The sequence below is a fragment of the Nannospalax galili genome, unplaced genomic scaffold (genome assembly GCF_000622305.1).
Source record: "Nannospalax galili isolate Female #2095 unplaced genomic scaffold, S.galili_v1.0 scaffold413, whole genome shotgun sequence".
Taxonomy (NCBI): Eukaryota; Metazoa; Chordata; class Mammalia; order Rodentia; family Spalacidae; genus Nannospalax; species Nannospalax galili.
In genome coordinates this window covers 822,775-849,916 of record NW_008333889.1, presented here as the reverse complement: position 1 = coordinate 849,916, position 27,142 = coordinate 822,775, and the positions used below count along the sequence as shown (strand labels likewise).

At 37.0% G+C, this 27,142-nt stretch overlaps 1 protein-coding gene across 10 annotated transcripts in view; it reads right to left on the bottom strand.

Annotated features, from left to right (window-relative positions):
* Cadps2 (calcium dependent secretion activator 2) overlaps positions 1 to 27,142 on the bottom strand; it is a 595,026-nt gene that overhangs the window by 62,274 nt on the left and 505,610 nt on the right. For 3 of the 10 annotated variants that reach the window (XM_008828867.1, XM_008828868.2, XM_017797104.1), the window contains 5 exons: positions 26,402 to 26,558; positions 12,367 to 12,508; positions 12,127 to 12,246; positions 7,015 to 7,170; positions 5,527 to 5,674 (listed from right to left, as the gene is read on the bottom strand). In XM_008828867.1, the coding sequence (XP_008827089.1) occupies positions 5,527 to 5,674; positions 7,015 to 7,170; positions 12,127 to 12,246; positions 12,367 to 12,508; positions 26,402 to 26,558 (723 nt within the window). Of the gene's footprint in view, positions 1 to 4,712; positions 4,728 to 5,526; positions 5,675 to 7,014; positions 7,171 to 12,126; positions 12,247 to 12,366; positions 12,509 to 26,401; positions 26,559 to 27,142 lie in introns of all 10 variants that reach the window. The other 7 variants (XM_008828870.1, XM_017797107.1, XM_008828871.3 and 4 more) reach the window with 3 other exon arrangements.

Sequence of the window (27,142 nt, the reverse complement as noted above, 5' to 3'; positions counted from 1 at the left end):
ACCCTTGCCTGTCAGGGCTGCCCAGCTCCTGCTGAAAACTGCTCAGCTGCTGGATAGTGAAGGAGTTCATGCAAATAACTTTGCCTTTCTCTTTTCATGTCCTCTGCTTCAGACTGAGTCTGTGCAGCACAAAGAAAGGAAACAGCAGTCCTGGCCCCTCTGTGGGTGGAACTGGAAAGGGATACAGTAGATGGGCATGATGCTTCGTATATCTCTCAAAAATGGAATGTACTCCAAAACAGAGAAGGGTTATTGAGGTATCTAGACTTCCAAAAAATGTTCTTTAAACTTTTTTTGATTTATTTTAATTTTTATGTGTATGAGTGTTATGACTGCATGTAACGTAAGTGCACCCATGTCTGGGCAAGTGGAGCTAAGCACTGAGGCCTAGGCATGCTTAAAAACACCTTTCGATGGGACTGGAGATGGCTCAGCAATTAAGAGCACTGGCTGCTCTTGAAGAAGACTGGGGTTCAAGGATCCATATCCAGCACCCACATGGCAGCTAACAATTGTCTGTTACTCCAGTACCAGAGAACCCAATGCCCTCTTTTGGCTTCCACCAGCACTGTACAACATGGGAACATGCCCATCCCCAGGACACTATCACATATAAAACAACAGAGTTCTTCATGTTAAACCTGTGCGTTGGATTAATTCTGTAAGTTCTTAAAAATCAGTGATGAGCCACTAAAGAAATGATTTATACTCATTCTGCTGAAATGTAGGGAAAGCCAATGGACCAAAGGAGTCAAGCAATTCTGATAACACACATCCTTAGGCTATCACTTTTTTTGATAATGATCTGGACATAGAAAGGGAGAGAAAAAGGAGGAAGAGAGATAAAAAGAGACAAATAAAACCTCAGGGAGAGGGATACTTCATCCTTACTCAGGTAAGAATTCAAGTGACACTAAATGGCCACATGTACAAGATTCAGTGCATTTATAATCACTTTATAAATGCTAGAAGTGAATAGGTAAAATATTAGAATTTGTTTAAAGCATTTAAAAAAATTTATAAAAAATGACATTAAGACTTAAGCATCATTTAACAGAAAGAATGAATGAAATGAAATTGTAAGAAATGGATTAAGAAGTATATATCTTCAATGAATTATTCAAGGGGCAAACCAAGTATGAATCTGGAAAGTCTTTGTCCCCAACAACACAAAAAGCCCTATAAATTGGTGTGTGTGTGAGTGTACATATGTGGGTACAGGTATGTGCACATGTATGTATATGCATGTGTAGGCTAAAGAACAATCTTGAGTGCCTTTCCTTAGCAGCTGTCCACCTTGAGTTTTGAGACAGGGTCTCTCATTGGCCTGGGGCTTGCCAATTTGGCTAGGCTGGCTAGCCAGCAAGGCCCAGCAATCTTTCTGTTTTTGCCTCCGCGGCACTAGGATTACAGCCTGCGTCATAACAACAGTTTTTGTTTTTTTTTTTCCACATGAGTGCTAGGGATTAAATTCATGTCTTCATGTTTGTATAATAAGTACTTTATTGATTAAGTCATCTCCCCAACTCCAAGACCTCAATAAAAATTTAGTTTACTTATTTAATAATAGAATCTTATTACAATATTTCAAGTTGGATTGTCACTCCTAAGTATCACAAGATTGATAGAATACAGCTCAGTCTTAATCTAATTCTTTCTACATCTGTCCTCAAGAGAAAACTGATTATACCTTGCTTCTGCAAGTGACTGAGTTTATACTCCATAACCACTTCGGAATCCTTGCTTCAGAGTCCAGGCAGATCTAAAATCCTGGTCTCGCTATACTTAGGTGACCATCATGATTTAACTGGACTATTCACATGCAAAGACACTAGAAATGGAGACCAACCCAATGCCAGTGTTACCTAGATATCAGTCCTTCTCTCGGGATGCATTTTAGTAGGATTGGTTTGCTCGTACTGGGAATGGAAACATTCTACATTAATTGGGACCTAATCCTCCAGAAGTAGGGCCCCTTTCCTCCCCTGAGTTACCCCATTAATGTGTTCACATTCATTCTCAACCAATGGGACCATGAGATGAAATGGCTGTGAAGGCAGATGGCTGCCACAGTGTAGGCAGTCACCTGCTTTTCTGCAGCAGTGGATAACTAAGGATTCTAAACACTGCTGTTGTTTTACGACATTTGTCCTGAGGGACTGGCCTGAGACTGAGACTGCTGACTCATTATACACAGCTGTCATATGAGCAGATCATTCACTCATTAATCACTTCATTAAACTCTATTCTGGGCCTTGGAGAGCACCTTTGCATCATCATGTGGCAGGTAACAAAATAGAAATGCAATTTAGGAACATAGATGAGACTGCAGAGTGGTCAGAAATGTAAAGTTCAATTTCAGCAATAACAATATACTAGTAACACATTACTATAGTGTTCAGTGAGGTAATTTCTTTCTAATTTGGAGATAATTTCCTCTAAGTTTAACTCTGTGGTATATGTTTTACACAGTTTTGAATTGTCCAGTAGTTTAGTTTTTGTGAACAATTTTGTTGCTTTCTGGAATGTAATGTCTTCTTGTTCACCAATGCTTACAATATATGTGCTTTTGCTACAGTTTCAAAATTTAGACTCAGGCACAGAGACAGAAAGGTAGAGACAGAGAGCCAGGAGAGATGCAGAGACAGAGAGTGCTTGTATAATTACACACATGCATTTATTGGAGAGTAAAAGCAACATATACCATCCCTTTATTTTTATACTGAAATTCTTGTTTACCACTTTACAGGGTTGCTAATGGATTTTACACCTGCACATTTTCAACGACATTAATTGTGTGAAAGTTGTGGGGAACTAATTGTCTCTAGTGAGAAGGTACAGATGCAGACATAATGAACAGTAGAAGATTACTTTTCAAAACCACTCACCTATTAATATAAAGAATCATTTGACCATGCAAGAGTGTTTGTCATTTGTGAGTACAATGGTTGGTTTTCTTTTTAAATACTAGATTGAGTAGGATGAGTTGTTTCTTACAGGGGAGAATTTTTAACAGAGTGGCAACAAATTGGCCTCTTCATTTATTCAACACATATTTACCAGGTGCCTGCTATGTGTCAACTATGTGTGCATGTTAAAATATGGACTAATAGATACACCTAATATCTTCAGGAAGATGATTCTACAATCGAGAAAAAAGCCGGCTTATGAAGACACTTAAGATAGTGTTCTCAGACAGACAGGCAAAGGTTTACATCTGGGTATTGAAAAGCATGAGGAGGTGATTAGGGCCACTGGCATCTAAGTTAGTTGCCAATTCATTCATATAATTAAAGATAATAAATGGTGTTGTATGTGATCAGACAGTAATAATTACTGAACATTCTGTAACACTAGCATGTCATTTCTTTATGTGTATATTTGTAATACTGTATGCTATGGTACTAGAGACACATTTTTATCTGTAAGTTGGAAAAAGAATAAAATGAATATATATACATATACACATTTAAGGCCAAAGAGCTAATGTCTATATTTTAGTTGAATAAGAATGAAACTCAGGAATCTTTCTTATCTGCATTTATAGTTAGCCAAGCCTTTGAGACTGGATTAACACTGTTAGCTAGATAAGGCTGGCCTTGCTATTGGACTCTTAGGTTTCAGCAGGGTGACTTACAAAAATTAATCTGTTCATGGAGGACAAAAAATACTAACAACAGCAGCAACAACAGAGTGCCACCTGGTTGGTCATGTGCATATAATGTTTTGAGGCCCTGCACCTCAGAGGTTTGGGGTGGTACTTCAGGATAATCTTTAATTTTTAATTGATTTTTGTCAATTTCATTCATTAGTATTTTGATCATATTTAGACCCCCTCCTCTTTCTGCACCTCCCCTTAATATATATGCCTCACTCAATTTCATGTATTCTCTCTCTCTCTCTCTCTCTCTCTCTCTCTCTCTCACACACACACACACACACACACACACATACACACAACTTTTGTTGCATCCATCCACTGGAGTCTGGTTAATCTATCTACTGTCACACCCTTAAAGAAAACTGATTCTCTCTTTCCCAGAGGCTATTGGTTACCAATGGTTCCTTAGCTATGATTGGGGTTTCCTTTTATGAGTGAGGGTGGGAATTTCATGATGCAGGCTGCCTCTTTGACGGTGCTTACATTCCAGGTTACTGTGGGACTGTTCTTCACTGAAAAACACATTGGAGCTCATCTGTATGAAGTGGCTTTGGGTATGGGGTGCCTCCTGATACCAATATTTAGGAGTTATCTGGACATATGGTATACACCACCTAAAGCTCCAACTCTAAATTATTTTGCTATCAAGACTATATACTATAGAAACATGCTTGAAATTACTATGGTCACTTCTAAATTTTATTTAAATTTTCATTTAAGGGATAGTGAATTCATTTGAATTTAAATAATTTTATTGTTGGAAAACATAAGAGTATTTTTTAGATTCTGCAGCCTGACAGGGAGAAACACCTTCTTCTTTGCCCTGTTTAATGTGTAAGTATTCACATGATGTTAATCATCTAGACACACACAGAAGCCTAAAAAAGCCTTGAAAAGAGAATATTTTAATTTGAAAGGATGAAAACAAAAAGTAAACAACTCTAAAATATAAATGTGCTTTTCCCAAAACACAACATACAAAGAAGTCAACAACCATCCCCCACCAAGACCAAGACCAAAACCAAAACCAAAACCAAAACAAGCGACTTACCCACTGACTCCCAAACTGGATCATGTGATGGAGGAAAACAAAATAATGATGAAAGAGAACACAAGGGAAGAATAAAGAAGTGATGAAAAAAGTAATGGCAATGGGAAAAGACACAACAACGTCAGTGTCAATAGACAATCTCAGAAGTACAGACCAACTTTTACCCAGTTACGACTCTGAGCAAAAATAAATCATGAGGAAAGACAATGCTGCGATTTTGAATTTAAAACAAAAATATAAATGGAAGCAAAATGAAATATAAATAATGACTAATTTTTAGTTAATTTTAAATTACATTTATTTGTGTGCATGTGTGAGAAGGGTATATGCGGAGGAAGGTATAGGGAGGGTGCCGTGGTGCTGAGTGGAGGTTAGAGGCTGTTCCTTCTCTTCTACCATGTGGGTCCCAGGGATTGAACTCAGGTCATCAGGTTTTGTGGAAAGCAACATTGAGCTATCTCACTGGGTGCAATAAGAACTAGCTTTAAAGTATACATTTACTTGATCCTTAAAAATGGAAATGTTTGTGTAAACAAAGGTTTTCATCTGTTGTATTTCTGTAGCTTGCTTTTATGGATGCAAACTCTGCGTGTTCTAAATTTGTATAAACAAAGTAGGTAGATTTTTAGCTTTCTCATTTGCTTGTAAAAAAGCAAGGTTTATGTAAATAAGACAATACCTAAATGGTATATGTGAAATTCAAAGGCCACTTGGAAAGTTTTAGGCAGTATTTATACACAAGAGGAGAAGCTGTCTAAGCACAGGATCCTCCTCCCAACCAAGACTTCCTGCACTGCAATTCCACAGGACTTACCTCCTGTCCTCCATCCAGGGCACAGAGCTTGGTACTTTGCTTTTTAGCATCAACTAGTACATTAAACATTGTACACACAGAAGCTGGAATGCGCAAATCAGTTGTTTTGTTTGCCTTTTGCAGCTTGAGTTCAAATGCAGTTCTTGTTCTAGTATTTAAAACATGAGTTCAGGGTAAGAAATTCTGACATATATTCCACCCATCTGTAAGAGTGAAATCAACACTATATGATGTTAACATAAAACATGCAAATGCCCAGTGAGCAGCATGGAAGAGCTTGAGGGATCGGGGTGGGGCACGCTGGGATGTTCTTTTCAGGTGTCTCAAATGCACCATACTTAATAGCAGACACCATAGTTTTACTTATTTCCTAAGTTATTTTCCAAGTAGAAAAACTGCATGGTTATTTTTTTATTAAAGCAGAACAAAAAATCAATGTTATAGATTACCAAATTGAAAAAAAAAAACAAATCTGAAAAACTAAAAAATGGCACTACACAACAGAGAACTACAATTCATTTATGTCATTTAAATTGTCTCTGAAACCCCTGCAGCTGCCGGCGGGCTCTTGGAAGAAACTGCAAAGTAGGCAATTCAGATTTGTCTTTGCTAAAGCCCCTGGCTCAATGATCTGATCCACAGATTTGAGACATTAGGATTACAAATGATTCTTTAAAAAATAATCTAATTCACAGTCTTGCCTTAGGAGGGCATTAGAATGCTACATCATTCTAAGGACATGGGCTTTTTTGGCTTAAAGAATTTAGGAGTATTCCATGGTTCCAACTAGTGTTTGACTGTTATTCCAATGTACTGCCCCACATATCATCGACATAAAAACTTATCATAAGCAAAGGCAATGGAAAACACCTGCTTCACTAACTAGGATACAATGCTGATTTTTGTAAGAGTCATTAAAAATGAAAGCATATTTGCAAGAATGCAAACATTTGCAAAATTCAAAGCCTTGGAATTTATTTCTGGTTAAGTGCTTAACAACTGCAGAGTGTTACTTGGAACTTATCTAATGCAGCTTGGGAATTCCAGAAAACAGTGAGTAATCCCAGAGCAACCGATGGTGCTGATTGCGTTTTGAGTGTGTCATACCACTTCACTGCACACAGACATCATACATAATGCATAAAGAACTCCGCAGACCATTCCTATATGTCCCAGGGGATATTACTTTGGGACTATAAAGTACAGTATTCCCAGAAAGATAATGCACAGTAGATATGATTAATACAGTATGGATGCTACTGATTAATTAGTATGATGGGTAGGAGGCCTGAATAAAAAATATCATCAGGTCAATTTAATCATTACATGGGCTCCCAGAATTCAGGTCATAGAATGTACTACCCTCTACATTTTGAAACAGTGGTACACACTGAATTCTTTTCTGTGATTACTATGTACCAAGTATTTGGTAAACGGTGGCATTCTGGGTGCTGGTATATTAAGCAGCAACTTGAAATACATGTCTACCTTTTGACACAGGCCTCTATCATATCACTGGCCATTAGTTTAAGTCTTTGCTCTAAGTGGTGGGCAAATTCTTGTTCTGGCCAATGTAGGTCAAAGACAAACATTTGCAGTGCATCAAGTTTCCAAAAAAGGTCTTCAGATGTTGCTGAGCCATTGCTAGAAGAAAGAGGAAAAACAAAGATCGTAAACTTCCACTGTTGACTACATAGACCATCAGTACACTTATCTTCCTTTCTATACTTATTGCCATTAATAAAAATATGACATATATAATCTCTCATCATCCAATGTTTTTATTGTTTTGCTTTTCATTCTTCCTATCAACGTCTTCATAAGTTAAGGCAGAAAGAACATACAAGAAATAAATGTGGTAGGAAGCATCCATGAAGAGGAATAAAATGGGTATGGATACTAAAGAAATAAAATTGTATGTATAAGAACCAACATTTTAAATGTTCTTTACCAATCTATAAGCTAATGATGAATGCATAAAACTATTTTCTCTTAGAGATTTGAAAGAATGTGTTTTGTGCAAGCAAATTTATATCGCATACCTAGTAGCCTAACTAATTCATGCAAATTCTGTCTTAGCATTATGGCTTTTATCTACAGCAGTGTGGTATACAGGATCTTCACATTCTTCAATTACAGAAAAGGTGAGACAGTTACTGGAAATAATAGGTTAGACAGGAAAGCAAACTTTATTTCCATTTTGAAATGCTTTACACCCCCTTTCTGTTCAAAATTAAAATCTAACATTACAGGTATGGCACAGCACAGAAATAATATACAAGGTGCTCTAAAATTGGAGCAATCATGCATTTCACGTCTTTATGCTTAACAATGGAGCAGGAGTGTGTTATACATTCACTACTTTGATAAAAACATCACTCTAGGGAGCTCTATTTTCATACCATGTATGAGTCAGGTAATCTGTAGAAGAGTTTATAAATTATTTGGGCAAAGGACAATACTACTATTTTCCATGATCCAAGTATCCAGCTAATAGGGCAAGAGATGTTTGAAAGTAAAATATTCCTACATTAGAAAATTGCAGAAACAGAACAACGCAGAAGCAAGAAAATAAAAAGCAATGTTTGATTCGTTTATCCTCAGTGTTCTAGCAATTGCTCCACAAATACTAAACAAAATGTGTATTCTTATTTTGCAAAACAAAATGAAATAAATAAAACAAACTCATATATTGTAAGGGCACAGTGGCAAACTTTAAAACAAATTATTTTAAATAACCCATTGTTTAGCTAAATATATCTTAATTAGCTAGCTTTAGAAGAATCACCTCTTGCTCTGGCTAATTAAAAGCCTGGTCTCTGCCCTCTCTCCTGGCCTCAGTGTCTCAGCTCTGTCTCCAAATTAAGCCACTATCCCCAACCCATTCTTCCAGGAATTCCATATCTCCTGGTCTACACAAGTTTTCCTCAGAGCTAAGTTCTCAAGAGACCAATCATAACACAACTGAATAGTATCCATAAAATTTTACTACTGACTGTCTCCTCACCCTAATATGTGCCAAATGCAGCATGATTATACTGACACTACTTAGAAAATATCATTTTTACTTCTCCTTTGGCCACATGTACAAGTAAGGTATGAAAAAAAAAAATGAGCAGGGAACTTCCCCTCCCCTCATGTAGCCACAGAGTACAGCTAGAAGATCTCTATGTTTTCATTGGATATAATTGGCAAGAAACAAATCTGATTCATATAACTTTTGGAAAATTATAAATTTTAAAATGTTTATTTTTAGTAACACAATGACAATAAAAACCATCATAAAAACAAAAACTAAAATAGTCAAGGCAAAATTCTATTAAGTTTTCTTGCACAAAATGTGAGACAATTATCTTTATGGCGAGACGGAGATATTTTTCTTCTGCTTGATACTATGCTAAGATCATAGACAATAAATGTGTTTAATTGGAAGTATAATTAGTATAACAAGTGTTTATTATAATTAAATAGCTGTAAAAAATAAAAATAGGTTTTCTTTGGAGTTGGTATAGGTAACCTGCAATTTGCTCAGAGACTTTTCATTTAAAATTATTCCTAAGCAGTGACCTATTACTAAAGGTATTATTTACAGATTAAAGAATTCAAATATGAATAATGAACTCTGCTATAACAAGCCAGTAGGAAATTTATCTTAATGGCAATCATCTCCAGACAGACCTAACCATCATTCCTCCCCCAAATAACGGTTGTATCTACAGAGAGGGATATGGAGGGATCATATAGCTTTTTCTTCTTAAATATTTTATAAGTACCTCAACATATACCATATTGATATATATTGGAACAGAATTTCAAACCCATGATTATATATGGTCCTAGGTATGTATTTATTAATTATTTACTTTGTTGTATTAGGGATCAAATCTAGACCCTGCATAACAGCCTTGCTCTACTACTATGTCCCAATCTCCTTGCTCTCATGTGCATTTCTACCTTACCACTGGTCATGTCTTTAATTCATATCTTTAATTTACATATGAAATGTAAATATTTCGTGCTATTTAATGTTTTATAATGAAACATCAAAAAGTGAATTACAATAGGAAAATGGTTAGAAGTGGTGATAGTTATACCAAATAAGCCATGCCAGAAGGGCAAATATACACGTTTTATTTTCTTATATGCTGGACTAAGACCTAATAAGAACTGAAAGCAGAAGGGGGAACTATCTAAAAACAGGAAGGAGACCATTGGGGAAGAAGGGGATAGAAGACAGCACAAGGAAGATAAATAAGGTCAAAGTACATGATGCACGTGTATGAGAATGTAATAATGAATCCCATCATTTTGTATAATATACACTACTAAAAAGGAAATTGTATAATATCATAACATTCTAAATAATTATGGTCACTATGACAACGATGATCCTAATGTTGATAATCTTGGAAAAGATCATGATGATCAGCATGTGAAACACATTTTTATTTGTCTAGGATGTTGATAGTACCATCACTTTATTTATAAAACCCCCATGATTTCTATCTTGAGATTCACACCATTTTTTAAAGGGGTTCTAGCAGTAGAGGATTTAGGTTTCACAAAAATCTCAAAGCTAAGAAAATAACAATAACAAGAAATTAATCCTTTTTACAGGATAATGTCCACAGCAGTGTCCCAGTTTGAAACAAAAGTTTTAAACAGATGAAGAATGAAGGAAGAGGGGGATTTACATTATACACCAGTACAGATACCCCAAATCATAAATTTAGAAAGGCTCCTTATAACTTATAGGTAGGTAATTTCTGAGCACATACAGAAACCACTCTACATATTATAATAGCACAAAACTCTGCCTGTAAGAAAAAGATTGACATGTAACACCATATCCTAGTAATTATTACCAGTTCAGTTATGATGTTTCTCCTGGAAAAATGCTACCACAAACTGTTTTACAACCTTAGTATTCTCTTTCTTGGTCTCCTGTTTGTTTCCATGACTGTTTATATCCTAGACTGAGTACAGATTTGATAGTTGGTGGTGGGAAGAGGGAAAGCTAACTGAGTTTTGCAGCAGTCTGTTCTCTGGAAGCCAAATCAAAGTAAATAATACAGAGGACTTTGAGGTCCAGCAAGCCTGGGTTCAAATTTTGCTCATCACTGAAATGAGATACTGGACACATTTTGTTTCTTAATTTCCTTGTGAATGGCGTTTCTTTAACTGCAAAATGGAGACAATGGTACTTACCTTACAGAGCTGTTATAAGGATAAAATGAGATAAAGAAATTGGTACTGTACGTAGAACATAGCAATGTGTACACAAACACATTCTTTTAATTTTCCAAATATTTCTTCTAAAATTTATTCTTTCTAATTAAATTCATGTGAGATCTTGAGCAAACAATGTCAGTGTTTTTTAACACACTAAATCTGTAAATTTGTAAACAAGGTGTGTAACTTAGTTCATTTCACTGCTATGAGGCTCAGAGTCATTAAAGGAATACAACATAAATAAGATGATGACTGCCAGTTATAATAATGATAATGCAGCATAGTATTAATGACTGCTTACTGGGCAGTTAGAGTGTGTCAATGGTAATAATTATTTATGGAAAGCCTAGGATGTGCCAGGCACTTTTATACAGCTTTAAAATACAATTTTTAACCCCCCAATACTATCTTTTAAATTAGGTATCATAACCATTTTAGAGTTGAGGAAAGTGAGGCTATAATTTCTTCTTCATAAGTTAAAGTCTAAGATCAGGTTTATTTAATTTTAGAGCCTCTTTCCCTAATGCATTCAAGTTACTGAATTTGCAGTAGGCTCACAACAATGTGAAGTTAATAAATATGGCTTTTTAAAGGTATCAAGATTATCTTAAAATAGTAAGGTGTAAGCCAGGCATGGTGGCACACGCCTTCAATCCCAGCACTCCGGAGGCAGAGGCAGGCTGATCTCTGCGAGTTCAAGGCCAGCCTGGTCTACACAGTGAGTTCCAGGACAGCTGGGGCTGCAGGGAGACCCTGTCTCAAAAGGACCAAAAAAAACCAAACCAAAACCAAAACAAAAACAACCCCCTCCAAATAGTAAGGTTTATCAACCAACACATGAAGGGAACAAAAGAACTTCCTGATGCTGGAAAATAAGGAACAACTGCTTCTCTGCAAGGTAGAGTTCTGTTTCTTTAATGTTCAGACTAAGAAAAAATAGAAAAAGATGATATTCTTGAAACCATCTCATACCACTTTCTCCATGGACAATGAAAATTATGGGCAGAAAAAGAACCTAAGCATCCCTGAAATGTATTTACTGCAACTGCTACCACACGGGGGGAATTCTGGCTCTAGGATACTTAGGATATATTCTACAACATGGCTTTAAAGAAAGATATTGGCCACAAAGAATACACGAGTCACATCAAGCCAGCACAATTTCTTTTTCTTTTCAATCTGCATCATTTATCATCGATATGCTAAGCTCAGCTTGACAGCTTTAAAACACTCAAACAAATAAAGCCAAAACAGTATTCCTCAACCAACGATGATAAATGCCATGCAATCTAAACACATGTGCACAGAATACAGCCCAGGCCATGCACTAGCTAACACACCACCAGGAAATAAGTGAGGGATACACACGTGGACTCATATAAAGAAGCCATCCATGAAGGAGTAGAAAAGCTAGGAATCTGTGGAAGATTAAGAGGCAGACTTGGAACTTTTGGAAGAGCTACATTGGGAAGACTGTTGGCGATATTCCTGTAAAGAAACAAACAACGTGGGAAGGGACCACCATAAGCGATAACCACAGATGGCCATGGGTAAAGTCATAAGGTCAGGACTGAGAGACAGATGGTCTGTGGACACCAGGGTACCTACTTGACAGGTTGCCATGTCTCCTGCTCAAAACCTCTGTGAATTGACTGGGCGATGGAGGACTCCATGAGGTCGACATAGCGGACAACCAAGGGCACAAAGAGCTCTTGCAAATGTTTGTGAAATTTTCCATTACACAAAAGTGCTGAAATAGTCAAGCAGAAACAGTGTTTATCAGAGGGATAATAGTTGTAGGGGAAAAAAAATGGGTGAAAAAACAAAACGTTTCCAAAAACAGTTTGGCACAGAACACAGATGATAATAAATTTTGCTCTCTATATTTAATATCATATCATGGAATTTATCCCCAAAGTATAATTAGCCTTCTATATATGCCTGTCAAACAAAAATAGATTACAGCTCTATAAAATGTTCCTGGCAGGTGACATGTTTGTACTTTTGAGGAGGTTTAACACATAGGCACATGACCACTTACTGCAAATTCAAAGGAGGTTCTGACACATATAAATGCAATAATTAAGCAAGATAGAATCCCCTTCCTAGGCCTACAGAGGTGCTAAGCCTATTCAATTGTAAGAGATAAGCTTGATCACTTCAAATAGCTATACTTATTTAATTCACTTAGGAGGGTGGCTGTGGCCCTGGGAATGCCTATTCAGATCCACGACTTTTTCAGTTATTTGTAGAATTTGTTTGGGGCATTCCATTTTTCACATTTTTTCCTGTGTTTTTGGTGATGCTGGAGATTGAACTCAGGGCTTCCAGCATGCTAGGTAAATGTGCTAGTGCAGAATTACACCAGCCTGAGAACATCTGTATTTAAAACCAGCACATCACTTTCCTTTCTTTTTCAGTTTCCCATCAGTCTTTGACCAACTGAGGTTTAGAACACCTTATCGAGAGAAATTGTTAGAATTTTCTCTGCTATTGTTAGAAGTGTTAGAATTTTTTCTACTGGGAAGTAACTATTGGATAGGGTGCAGCCAACTCCTTTTGGAGACAGAGATTTCCCATGTACAGGATACAATTTCATTACAATGCAGATAAGTATGCACCTAAGAGCACCTAGAAAGAACAGAATCTGCAGGAAAATACTAAGTAATGCTAACTAATATTGAAGAATTAATTATTTTTTATTTTTTAAATTGTCAAGCTACTATGTTTTAACTTTTTTTAATCAGAAAAGAACTTCATTACTGTCTTTTTTTTTTTTTTTTTTTTTTTTTTACTTTTTTTATTATTCCAAAGAGAAATAACTTGAGGCAGGTTACATAAAAATATATATACTGAAGTTTAAGGGGAAAAATAAGAATAAGAAATCAAAGACCAATGGACTTGCCAACATGAAGTCAACTTTGGTGGAGTAATGAAGGTTTCCATTAGCTCTGTTTTTTTTTTTTTTTTAATCTTAAGTTTATTGGGCTTGCTAACAGAGCATAGGGTAGGGGTTTATTTACAGAAGAGGGGGCACTCCCCATTTACAGCCACACTGGAAAGTCTATACTCAAATATACATCCTGTGACTTCCCTAGAGCTGCACAAAATGGGAGAGAGGTGCCTCGTGGCATTCTTGGCTTATATATCCTTAGCCCCTCCCTCACATGCAGCTAAGGTTGCCTGATTGGGTGGGAGGGGTAACTGACCCCCCATCAACTCATTGAGGACTGTGGGAAGGTGTGATTTAGCTTGCTGGCATAGTGGTCAGAGGACACTTCCAGGTAACACTCCACCCCTTTCTCCAGCTCTTACATTCTTTCTGCCAACCTCTTACACGGAAGTTCCTGAACCTTGGAGGGGGTGATAGGTGTGGGGTGATCTTCCTCCCATTGTGGCAAGGCACTGAATAGATGATTCAGAGACCTGAAGAATTAATTCTTTGACTACTATTACTGCACAATGTAAATATTTTTCAAATGACCATATTCTTTTTATATTTTATTGGGTTTTTGTGCATTTCATATAATAGACTTATTCAAATTTAGATCTCCTTCTCCATCTGCACTCACCTTAGCCCCTCATCTGCCACCAGATTTCACATATTCTGTCATATATGTTAAGTTCTATCTGGTCAAGCATTTGTATGCAGATGTTCCTTGGTGCAAGTTCAAATACTGGAGTCCAGTCAGCCTATCTAGAGTCCTTAAAGAACATCTATTCTCCCTCACCCTGTAATAATCAATTGTCAATAATTCCTTGGCTGGGGTTGGGGCCTGCTGCCCTTTCCCCAGTTCTATGCTGGGTTTTTGCCCGATTGAGTCAGACTGAGTCTTATGCATGCTGACATCATTATTGCAAGTTCATATGAGTAATCAAATAAACATATTCTAAACATTGTTATGACTACTTTATGTTTTCAAAGTGAAAATGTGCTCATTAAGAAAAATTTTCTCAGTGGTCAGGAAAGGCCTATCTGAAGAGATGAGATGATATTTAATCTGAATCTAAATATGATTCAAGTTTCCTATGGGAAACCCCTAGGGAGAATTCCCAGGTAGAAGAAACAGCTAGCATAAAACCTTTGAAGAGGAATATACTGGTGTCCCTGTAGAAAGGTATTCAGTACAGTAAGGAAGGGGAACGGTCATTCTTGGAGGTGAGTAGGTTGTGGGTCATGGTGTGGGTTTGCTGGGTGTGATGGCAGGGTTTATTAGGATGGCTGGTCAGTAGAAGAGTGGCATGGCCTGGTCTTTCTGGCTGCTGAGTGGAAAACAGAGGAAGCTGAGAGCAGGGCAAAGGAGATTAATGACATGTTCTAGATAAAGGTGATGGTGGCTCTGACGAGGGTAGCAGTGGTGGAGGAAGAAAAAAAATCTCTCAACAGCTTTATTCACCTGAATGGATTTGAATATCTGCACATGCTGGCAGATAGCAAATCTAATCACTGGCAACTCCAACCATCCTGTTATATGCTCAACTACACCAGCTTCTCATATTACCTTTTTCAGGCAGAAATGAACAGAAGTCTAGGATTTTAAAATTTTGACAAAGTATATGAATTCACTATCATGATATATAAATGGAAATGGCCTCAATGTATTTACATCATGCTTAAGTATGCTAGAGGACAGAGAAACACAGACATATGAAAGTGATGTAGAAAGTTAAGCTGTATCCAGGATATACAAGAATAATTTTGCTGTAGCTCTGATAGGGTTGAGTCTCTTTTTGTAGCTAAAAAAATTTTCTTAGGTAAAATGCTTGCTGCACAAGCATGAGGACCTGAGTTTGAATCCTCAGCATATACGTAAAAAGCTGGGTAAAACAGGGACACATGCTTGTAAACCTAGTGCTGGGAGGCAGAGAAAAGAGGACCCTGGGGGCTTGTCTGGCCAGTCAATTTAGCTGGATGTCCCAGCTTCAGGTTCAGTAAGAGATACTGCCTCCAAGAAATAAGATGCAGAGGGATGGAGAAAGACATTTGCCTCTGACCTCTGGTCTCTGCACAGGCATGCACACACCCCAACAAAATATTTTCTTGCTTATATATATGTGAAAAGGTTTCCTATTAGAGTGGAATTAATCATAGTTAATGATAAATGCCTTATTTAGAAGACAATTATTTTTTCATTAGTACACTGAAAGTAGCTTTATTTATTCCTAGAGATTAAATCACAGAGCTAGAGTGTATTGTACAACATGCATTTTGGTTATTTTTTATCAAATGTCACCTAAATTAGGATGGTAAGCACTAAGAATAATGTATTTTCATTTGAAACACCTAAATCATTGAGATGGCCCAATTCAACAAAATCTGATTCGTTGGATCATTACTTAAGATCTCTCCATTTCCTTCTCTTCTTCCCCATCCTCCTCCTCCTCTTCCTCCTCCGCTTCCTCCTCTTCTCCTTCCTCACCCTCCTCTCCCTTATTCTCCTCTTCCTCTTCCTCTTCCCCTCCTTTTCCTTTTCCTCTTTTACCTCCTCTTTTTTCTTAGTACTTTTGGAGTGCCAAACACTGAGCCAAGCTGTGCTGTATATTCTGTCATTTAACCATCACAAGAACTCTATAAGGGAGGAAACATTTTTTTAAAAAGTTATCAAGAAGAAACTAAAGCTCAGTGAGATTAGGAAACTTGCCCCAGGCTGTTTTAGTCACTAGGCAGTGAAACCAGGATTTGACACCAAAACCCCATGTTAATCTCCATATATTATAATATCACCACTCGTTTATTTACAATACCATAAAACATTGCCTGTCCCTTTGTATAGCTATCTATTCATCTATCAACCTAATATCAGTACATCAATATCTTTTCATACCTAGAAATATAGTTGTTTCAGGTAACAAGAAAAATTGTAAACGGCTGATAATATCTTTACTGAAGGTCAGAAAGTTCTGCACTGTCACAAAGAAAACATTAACATTATATAAACATGTATTGGGGTCTTGATGTAGTAAAATAATGACAATAACCATTACACCATCTACTACACCAAGACCCAATACAAATTCATATAACAAATTATTACAACTACAAATGAGACAGCAAATCTTCAAGTCCAAAGCTACTGTACATTGAGAGATTAGGTTCTTTGGCAGTGAGGCCACAGTTTATGAAAAGGAAGAAGCCCAAAATAATTGCACCCAATGCTGTTATTAAATATTATAGTGATTCTAGGGGCTGGATAGATGGCTCAGCGATTGAGAGCACTGACTGTTCTTGCAGAGGACCCGGGTTCGATTCCCAGCACCCACATGGTGGCTATGAACCGTCCTTAACTCCAGTTCCAGGGGAATCCGAAGCCCTCTTCTAACCTCTGCAGCATTGCATGACATGGGTGCACTCACACACACGCAGGCAATATACTCATACACATAAAAATAATAAATAAAATATTAAAAAATGTTACAGTGATTCTAAGATTAAGTGGCAGTCAACTCAAAGATACTTCTAGCAAGTGCTCTCTTCAAATATGTTTGGAAAGCACTGGATTTATTGTCTTAGCTTTAAAAATTAATTTTTGTATTCCCATGCGGGGAGTAAAAGTAGAGATTTCCTAACTTATCAATATATAAGCATTGCAGTGGTGGATACCACAAACCTTTCCTCTACTCCCTACATCCAATCAGTGATTAAGATGTGTACATCTTCCAGCCCACATGTCTTTCTATCATGTCCTCTGATCTACCCAACAGCATGGCTGTTGCTTAGTCTAGTCTCTTCTGCCTTGACTCACGCAATCATCTCTTCATTGGCCTTTGTGCTCCTGGTTTTCCCTTGGCCAGCTCATCTTCTCAAAATGCCAATCAGAGGAGTTTGCCAAAATACAAAGCTAAATTTCATTCTGCCATCTCTCCCTTGCCCAGGTACTGGCTTCCCTTGTTTCCTCTCTATCCTGTATAGTTCATCTTTTTCTTCTCTGATTCTTCCCTCATCTTTCCTCTATGAGGACTCAGGTTCTTAAAGTGTTGAGCTATTATCTCAATATCTAGCTGAGGTCTTGTTTAGAGCAAATGCTTACAAGAGAAATGAATACTTGGACACAGGGTTAACATTATTATGTTATCACTTAGAAGATTTTATCAAATGGCAGCTATAAAAACTTTTAAGGTTTGAGTATACCCTCACATTTTATATAAAATAAATGGTATTAAATGATGCTATTATGAGAAATTCTATTACTGATCCATACATCTAGGATATGATGGCTAAAATTTCTACTGAATATGGAGCTATCTTATTTTTAATGAATATGGAAGAAAGAGGAATTTTTCTAGTCTATTATTACTATTAGTAATGTGATAATTTCATATATAATTTGGAGAAAATGGAGATTATACTTCTTATGAAATTTTATAAGAAATCATAAATTATGTCTAGAGGCTTATTCATATTTCAGCTGAAAGAGCCCTCTAATTTTTTTCCTTCCCTCCTTCCCTCCTTCCCCTCCTTCCCTCCTTTCCTCCCTTCCTTCCTTGTCTTGAGACAATGTCTTACTGTGTAGCTCTTACTGTGTAGCTCTTACTGTGTAGCTCTGGCTGACTGGCCTGGTACTCTGTTTCTATGTTGACCAGGCTGGCCATAAACTCATGGTGATCCTTTTGTCTTAGCCCTTCTCCCAGTTGCCAAGAACATTTCTGACATTATACCTCAGGTATGGGAATAAAATGAATTGCTCTGGAATCTTAGAAAGTGGTTATAACAATGTAAATTGAGGTCTAGCACCTAATTTTCTGATGAAAATAACCTTTTCTCCATATACCCAAACATCACCTTGCTTGAAAATAACAATGATGCGAAGCCCAAAGGAACAAGTAGAAATGACAGAAAGAAAGCAAAGCTTGAAATGCAAGTGAAACAACTCAGGATGCAGAGGGGCCCAATTATTTTGAACATTCCTAATAATTAATAAATAAAAAGTACTTGACATATGTTTGTAATAGCAAGATTTCAATAGACAATTTAAACGATGATCCGATTAATAAAAATTATTGAGACAACAATAAGTGAGTAAAATGAGTAAATGAAAGTACTCACACATTGTTTTCAGAGTAAACTACCATGATCTCTCTTGAACTATATAATCTAGTTTCATGTTGCTGTCCTGCCTTCCAATTAGTCATATTAGTGGATTACAAGTAAGGATGATTTTTCCTCCCTAAAACCCTAATTATGTATTTATAAATAAATGAGTAATTCATGACCAGCAAAACAAAACAAATACTGCCACTCACAACAGAAACCAACAGACTTTGTTATGAGACAATTATTCAAAGAGTAGGCAAGCACACTGGATGAATATATAGAATTAATAGGCTACCTCATGTTAATAAATGCATAGCATGAAGACAAAGCATTATAGGAAATGTGAGATTGGGCTTCAGGAGAAAAGTCAAAATTGTAGTTTATAGCAGCATTATGAAAACCGAAAACACAAAACCAAACAAAGCCCCTTGAGATCTTGAAAAAGCACCCAGCCAGGAGTCTGGCATATTAAATGCACACTCAATAAATGTCTATTTGCTGCATGTATATCAATAACAATCTACTTCCTAATGGGAGAAATAACAGCATCCCACTAAATTTATGTCAGAAACACATTGGATTTCTTTAATCTTTTCAATTAATTATTGCATTTTTTTTGTGTGTGTGTGTGTGTGTGCGTGCGTGCGTGTACATGGTGGTTTGTGTGTGGTAGTCAGAGGAAAGCTTGTGGGAGCGAGCTCTCTCCTTCTACCATGTGGGTCCTCAGGACTGAAGTCAGGTTGTCAGGCTTGGTGGCAAGCACCTTTACCCCCTGAGCCATCTTACAGGTTCCCATCTATTAAAAATTTTAAGGTTATTTTATATTGTTTAGTAATATTTATTTTATACCTTAACTATGAGAGTAAGTTCCTAAAACCATGCCTGGTTCTCCCTTTTCCCTCAAGGGCACTTGCTAAAGGTACAGAAACAGATACAGGTATGCATGTAACTACTTCTCCAGAGAAGTGACAAGGACAGAGATAAGGCTTTAAAAGAAACTTATTTTGGGGGCAATAAGTGAAAATATAAGAATTCTAAGTTTAAAACTGTAAGGACAGATTTCACAGGCCAACACAGAGAACTAACCTTTATATCACTAATTACCATCTATCTAGTGCATTACAATTAGTTGCACAGAGATGTCCATATCTTCCACTAGATTTCATGCTTCCTGAAAACAGAAATCATTTCTTATTTATCCACATATCTTTGATTTTTATGGACATAATTCATGTAAAAAATCAACCTGAATTTTAACCAAGGCTCAGGAAGATGAGGCTCTACTGTCCAGCAGTTCTCAGCTGTCTTTACAAGGTTATGTAACATGAAAGCCAAAAGCAAAAGTCCATGGTTTTATTCCATCTGACGCAGCTTTCTGATCTCTGGAATTACGCCCCACAGTGCTCATCCCCATTAACTGGAGCAATGAGTGTGGCTGTAACATGCTCAACTGCAGGCAAGCCTGGGGTTTTGATGTCCACCGTTTCAGAAACCACAGATGCTTTCTCAGATCTGTGGTGAAGGACACAGGCACATTTTAGAGTAGGTTGTTATCGTTAAGCCAGTAAACTCTTAAGAAAACAGAAAATGCAGGTTTAAATTGTTTTAAAATGTCTACAGTACAGTATAGAAACTCACGCTGTAGTGTGGAATTCCAATGAGGGAAAAGGGATATGGTCTCTGTATATTTCTTTCATTACTCTGTGCAGAAAAACAAGTTCTGATTCATAATTTGAAATTCAATCAATGCTGGGGATTAGAGTCAAATACATTTTTATATTAGGGTGGTCATTCCATCATTAGAGTAGAGTAGCTGTCTTAACACTGCTGGCACACAGCCTTGGCACAATGTGGAATGTATACACGTTCTGCATTCTTCCCCATGTATGTATATACAGCAATCTCTGTAAACACCACTTCGTGAATTTCAGACGCACAGCTCATTTAAGCACCAGGGGTGGAATGACACGCAGGTGTCAGCCCTTCATATTTCAAAGCTTGAAGATTAACCTAATATACAATATGGTGACCTAACAGTTCTTCATTTGAAAGAAATCTGAAAAATAATCTCTGATACAGTCTAAGTGTGAGAATAACCCAGCGGGATTTCCACCTCTTCATTTCTTAATGAGTTTTTTGATAATGAGAGGTGACTTTGCCAGTCACTCTGGGCTCTATTATGGCTAATTTGACTCCTCTTCACTCTCCTTGTTAATTATTAACACTAGCCTTTTTATCCTCATGAGACCACATTCCAATTTTTCCTTTTTTCGATTTTTATGAGCCCATCTTTATGGAGGTGAAAGTCTTGGAGAACAGGTTTTCACTTAGCTAGAGCCTGAACATTTATTATTCGTTTAGGCAGAGGCACTGTGACATTGATTACATAAGCACAGGAGTTCTTCAGGATGGCTTTAATGTGCTAGCAATGTGAAAAGGTTGTTAATTAAAGAAGCAGCACCGTGGTATTTTTCACTTGGGAATCAGTTCCCAATAGAATGGTCATTTGCCACTTGCTAGCATATCCACAGATTAAAAGGTGACTAGCTGCAAGGGCCTGCCTTTCAGGAGTGCTGAAATAAGTGATTGGTGCCATTTGCAGATGGTTTCATTTGTCAGGAGCGGTCACTGGCTGTATCTATTCTCCATGGGTCAATTGTGGAAAACAGTATGCAAGGTAGAATCTATTTGTAGTAGCTTTGTAGTCATTTAGTATCATTGAGCTACCATGCTAATTGCTTTATTATGAAAACATTTATTATTCCCTCAACTTTTAATAGATCTTTCTTTCAAGATTGCTTCCTTAGACACCATTTAAAGTAACTTCTCATCTAATTATCATTGTGGGGGGAGCAGATGGGGTGCACAACAATGAGGATGGCAAGGAGGAGCTCAGTTGTTTTGGGCCAGGAATGGAGTCTGAGTTTGTTTACCACTCCAGCCTTGCTTTGGGAATCAGTGGGTGAGGCTGTGAGGGTGGGTTGTTGGGGACAGTTGCTAAAAGCGGGATGCATGCAGCTGTACTCTTCCCCTGAGGAAAGCCACAGTTCATCTCCAAGTGTTCGCAGAGCTCTGACTTACTCCACTCACTACTAACTGGAGGGGAAGACACACACCTCAGACATGATATGTTTGTTCCTCCTTAAAACAGAAACTGAATTTGAGGTCTTTGGTCCCTTTCTACACTAATTAGTTCAGTCCCTGGAAATCTTGTCTGAGATGCTGCCTAGCATATATGCTAAGGTAATCCATTCCTTTACCTAACCCTTTCTGTATTCCGTAATACACTTCTGTCCCTTTAACTCCATTCCCTAAAAATATTTTCTGATTTAAAAACAAAAGCTCAAGGAATCTGTTATATTCCTTAACTGTAATATAATATTATATTACTATAAAAATGTCCCTAGAACCTACTTTGTAATTAAGGAATGGAACCAAACTGGAGACAGTGATATTGCTCCCCCCGGCCCCGCTCTATTCCTAGTTCCCTGTGGGCAAGCCCCTAACCAGGTTCACCACCTCTTTGGGCCTCAGTTTCTCAGCTGTAAATTCAAGGGGCTTTTCTTAGGATCCCTTCCATAGTCAGAAGATAAATAGTTCATTTTAAATACCAAAGCATAAATATTTTAATAGAAAAAAGACAGTGAATAGCTTGTGGGAACATCTGAACTATGCACTAAAAGCGCCTCAGCTATAAAGGTTTCAAGCCACAAATACAGAGCTGTTTTTCTAGGAGCTAATTGATGTTTAAGCAATAATCAGCATCTCCACTTTGAATGGTCTTGGTCATTTTTAAATTTGGAAAAGCAACATAAAACTGATTACTTATTAGTAATAATAAGCACTTTTAGTAATGCTTTCATAGTATGAGTTGCAAATTATTTATTAGTAATGCACCACAATCATCTGAATCACTTAAAATCCTCTATAATTAGCAGCACACCCTATGTAACCTCCTCCCACTCCCCAATATGCCATCTAAATAGTGTACACTGCTATTCAGCAAATTACCTCCCTTCTCAAGTCTGAACATTCAGAGCTCTTTTTCTGAGTATACTTAGCTAGTTTATTGTAATTAATTGGGATTTGGACAATAACTCTAATTGAGTCAATATGGCAAAAACTGCAACAGCCTGTCCGTAATCCAAATCTCTCTTTCAAGGAGGACTAAAAAAATAGACAATGTTTTCCCATACATTTCAAAAAGGATAATTTGAGGGCACTTTAAGTTGACACTAAATATTTAAAAGAAATTCAAGAAATCTCTAAGAAATGTAATAAAACAAACACATAATTATTAGCAATTGTCTTCATTATCATCAGGGGGTGACAGAAATAGTTAGAAAAAAGTCTGTTTTATCAACTATGGAGATATTAGTTAGTGGCCTTGGTTTAGAAGCAGAACTTGTGAGTGAGGTGAAAGTTACTCATTTCATTTCAATTCCCCAGGCCACACTAATCTCCCAGCCCCAAAAAGAAATTATGGCACTAGGGAACTTTTCTATTTACACACTATATGAAAGAGCTGTTTTTCTAGGAGATAATTGATGTTTTCAAAAATCTGTTAATCACTGTAAAATCAAAACCAGGATGTAGGTGCCCTCAGTTTTGACAGGGCCCAAAAGAGGTCTGTAGTCAGCGCTCCTCCATGCTGACTGAGGGTTGTCCAAATTAATAGCACAAAGTAGTACCACATGTACTAAGTGGCAGTCACTGTTAAGGAAATGTGTCAAGACAGGAGAGGAATATAGAACCCTTGTCAACTAAAAAAATTGCAAATCACCTGAAATTTAAAAATCTGTGGTTCTCATTCTGATCATACAAAAATTTATGCTTTTAATGCAAGAATATTTCCCCAAAGTAAAGATAAATTGGTGTGTAGTAATGAATAGTCAAGAAAAATTCTAAGAAATCTACAAATATTTTCTTTCCTATATGAAAAAAATTATATTTTGTTCAATTTTAAGGATTTATCATCTTTACTGTTGGAGCGTGAACATTAATAAACTACTCTTTTAAACAACCCCCAACAGAGCTCATAAATATGGTTAGTTCTTTGTGTGTACACTGTGCACGTGTCTGTGCACGTATGTGTGGAGGCTAGACACCAGCCTCCAGTGTCATTCTTCAGCAACTGTCCATCTTGCATTTTTTTTTTCATTTTTTTATGTGTATGAGTGTGTTGTCTACATGTGTGTAAGTGCACCCAGGTCATGTAATGTTTGTGAAGGTTAGAAAAGGGTGTTGGATTCCCCTGGAACTGGAGTTATGGTCAGTTGTTAGCCATCATGTGGGTGCTAGAAATCAAACCCGGGTCCTCTGCAAGAGCAGCCAATGCTCTTAACCTCTGAACCATCTCTCTAGCCTCCCCTCCCCCATCTTGTATTCTGATGGAGTTTCTCAGTGGCCTCTGGGGTTTGCCACTTAGGACAGGTTGACTGACCATCAAGCACCAGGTATCTACTTGTTTCTACCTCCCATTCACTAGGAATGAATATATATACATATACATATATATATATATATATATATATATATATATGCTCAGCTCCATGTCTGGCTTTTTATGTTGGTGCTAGGGATTGAAATCAGTAACTTATGCTTGCACAGTATGCACTTTACTGGCTGAAATGTTTCCCCAGCCCCTGATGATTCTTGTGCATTCATTAGGAAAGTGACAATGTGTATTTATCCCTATTTAAGGACTCAATGCATAACATATGCATTTATTATTATAAATCTAAGATAAACTTTAAAATTAGAGCTGAATTTTGTTAGCAGAAGAGGAATGATGACAGGCAACTAAGACAAAAAGGTTATTCAGATCCTTCTTTCCTGTAGGAAGGAACAAAACTGGACCCACTGAACTAGCCTCAGCTAATAGGCAGAAAGTGCACAATTAGCCTCTTCTGAGAGTAGGCACTGTGGCTGAATCTCAAGTATGAATGCCTTCAGTTCTTTTTCTTCATTATAAATATACCTTTTAGAAATTAAATGAAATTATATAGAATAAATAAGATTACTCAGGGCTGAAACCGAAGAGTGAAAGCCTACAGTATCTGATACCCTTTAGCATCTTTTATAAGTGAGTCCTCTTTTTTCCTCACCACAAATGACCCTGTCAGTGTAATTATCCTTCTTCTTTTATATATTAAGACCTTACAGCTTAGAGAGGTTAAACTACTGTTAAAGGTCAGTGGCAGATATGTGACTGTTTGGAACCTCAACCCATGTTGTTAAGGACTATAATACTATAAGATGCCCATCTTACTAAAACAGAGATTTTTATTTGGGCTAATGTTTGAAACCTGGGATGCCATGGGGCATACGGTGCCGTAGTTTGGTATCTGTATGAATTTCTCACTAGTTAGAACAGAGACCAAATAAAGGTAAATATTTGGCTAAAGGAATGAATAAAACCAAAGACTAAAAAAAAAACAAAAAATAAAAAACAAAAAAAAACCAAACCTCTATTAAACATAGGCTTAATTTTAAAACTAAAAAAAATATATAGTAGTAGCCTTTTAGGAAGAGAGTGGCAAAAGTGATTTGGAGTTTTAATGTACAGAAAGTTCTAAACCTATGGACAATACAACCAGAGTAACAACAGCTTTGGCTATAGGAGTCTGGTGCCTGGGTGGCTCCCGTGGCTTCCTGACCAGTGTTCCAAGCTACAGTGAGAAAGGGAGTGAGATCTGTTCAGAAAGGTGTTAGGAATGGCAGTCGACTTGAATGTCCTATTGTGTGAGGAAAATTTAAATGATATAATAGAAAATCTAGGATGGGAGAGGATTGCTGCAAGATCATGGAAAACAAGTTAGAACTAGACACTAGGAGGCAGAGTTCAACTTGGTGTTTAATGGGAACAATTTTACTGAATAGGAAATTAGTGATCTCGTAATCACTCATTGTTGAAACAACAGCAGCCACTCATAACTAAATTGAGTCTAGGGAAACTGAAAACACCTATTACAGAAATGGCTCAGGAGTCTGTATGCTAATATTTTGATAAGCATTAGGTTTGCATTGGCTGCTAGACTGTCTATCAGAATAACCATGAAAGCCCTTATTACATGGGGAAACAGTTTCAATAGAGAACCAATACTTCTTTGATTTCTAAATACTAAAGAACAAGTCATCCACATAACAATATTTTACCATCATCCGAGGAGATATATTCACCCTCAGAAAAGCAGCTCAGTCACAATGCCTGTTAAAAAAGGAGCCTTGACATAGAATGATTCCTAGAATATGGACATATTTCCAAGGTGTCCGTCACAGACAGAAGCATTCTTGAGTATTCTAGCAGGGCCAGCCTTCATAGATTTTTTTTTTTTCTGGTCCACAAGATGCAATGAGAAAGTTGTCTATATTGTCCGTTCTCAACATAGGCTGGAGTGAAGGAATAACAGATGGCCTGGAGTTCAGCAGTGAAACCATGTGGGAGATGTGTCTCTCCCAGACCCTGGCATCCTCAGGGAAGCTCAATAAGCATCCACGCTATCCACATGGACTCTTGTTGGGGCTGAGTTTGGGCTCTATAAACATACACTCACGGATGATGCCCCCCCCCTTCCCATTTCACACATGAAGGAAAATACAAGTGCTCACTGTCATTTCTGAGGAAATTATTAAGCAGCTGGAAAAGAGGAAAGCTATCCCAGGAGTCTTGTGGTTGAGCCTCCAGCGCAGTATCCATATCTACTGTGAATAAAGCCCAAAACTTCTCGGCATGCTCAGCCAATAAGTCTGGCCACCAGGCAAATGCCTGCAAGAGGACAGAGAAACGAAGGAGGAATTGATGACTTGTTAGAAACATGTACAAATACTACGTCCTATGAAAATATTTATAATATGCCTTAGTTCTACAAACAACCATGTTAAATAAAATGCAATATCTTTACAAATTATAAGTTTTATAGATATCATATATACATAAACAAATGTCATTCGTGAATGAAATGTAAAATCTAAAAAGATATTGTTTTATAAGAGAACCATGTTTAATTCACATTTGGAAGATGTCAATACAAAACAAAGAGTCTTTGCATATCAAAAACTAGGCATAACTACTATGAATATTTTCAGTATTTCCTTTTTGTGGATATAAATATTAACACATTTGACATCATACTGTATAATGATTTTAGTTTTTAATGATGGCATCATATTCCACTATAAGGATATACTGCTCCTTGAAATCATTCCTCTTTTTTAAATTATTTATTTAATAACCACACGATTGGAAGCATTTCATTACAACAATAGCATTGACATATTCAATAACAATTTTCTGAGCTACGATGCATCTCTTTCAAAATTGGCTGTAATTTTTAAGTTTAAATTTGAATT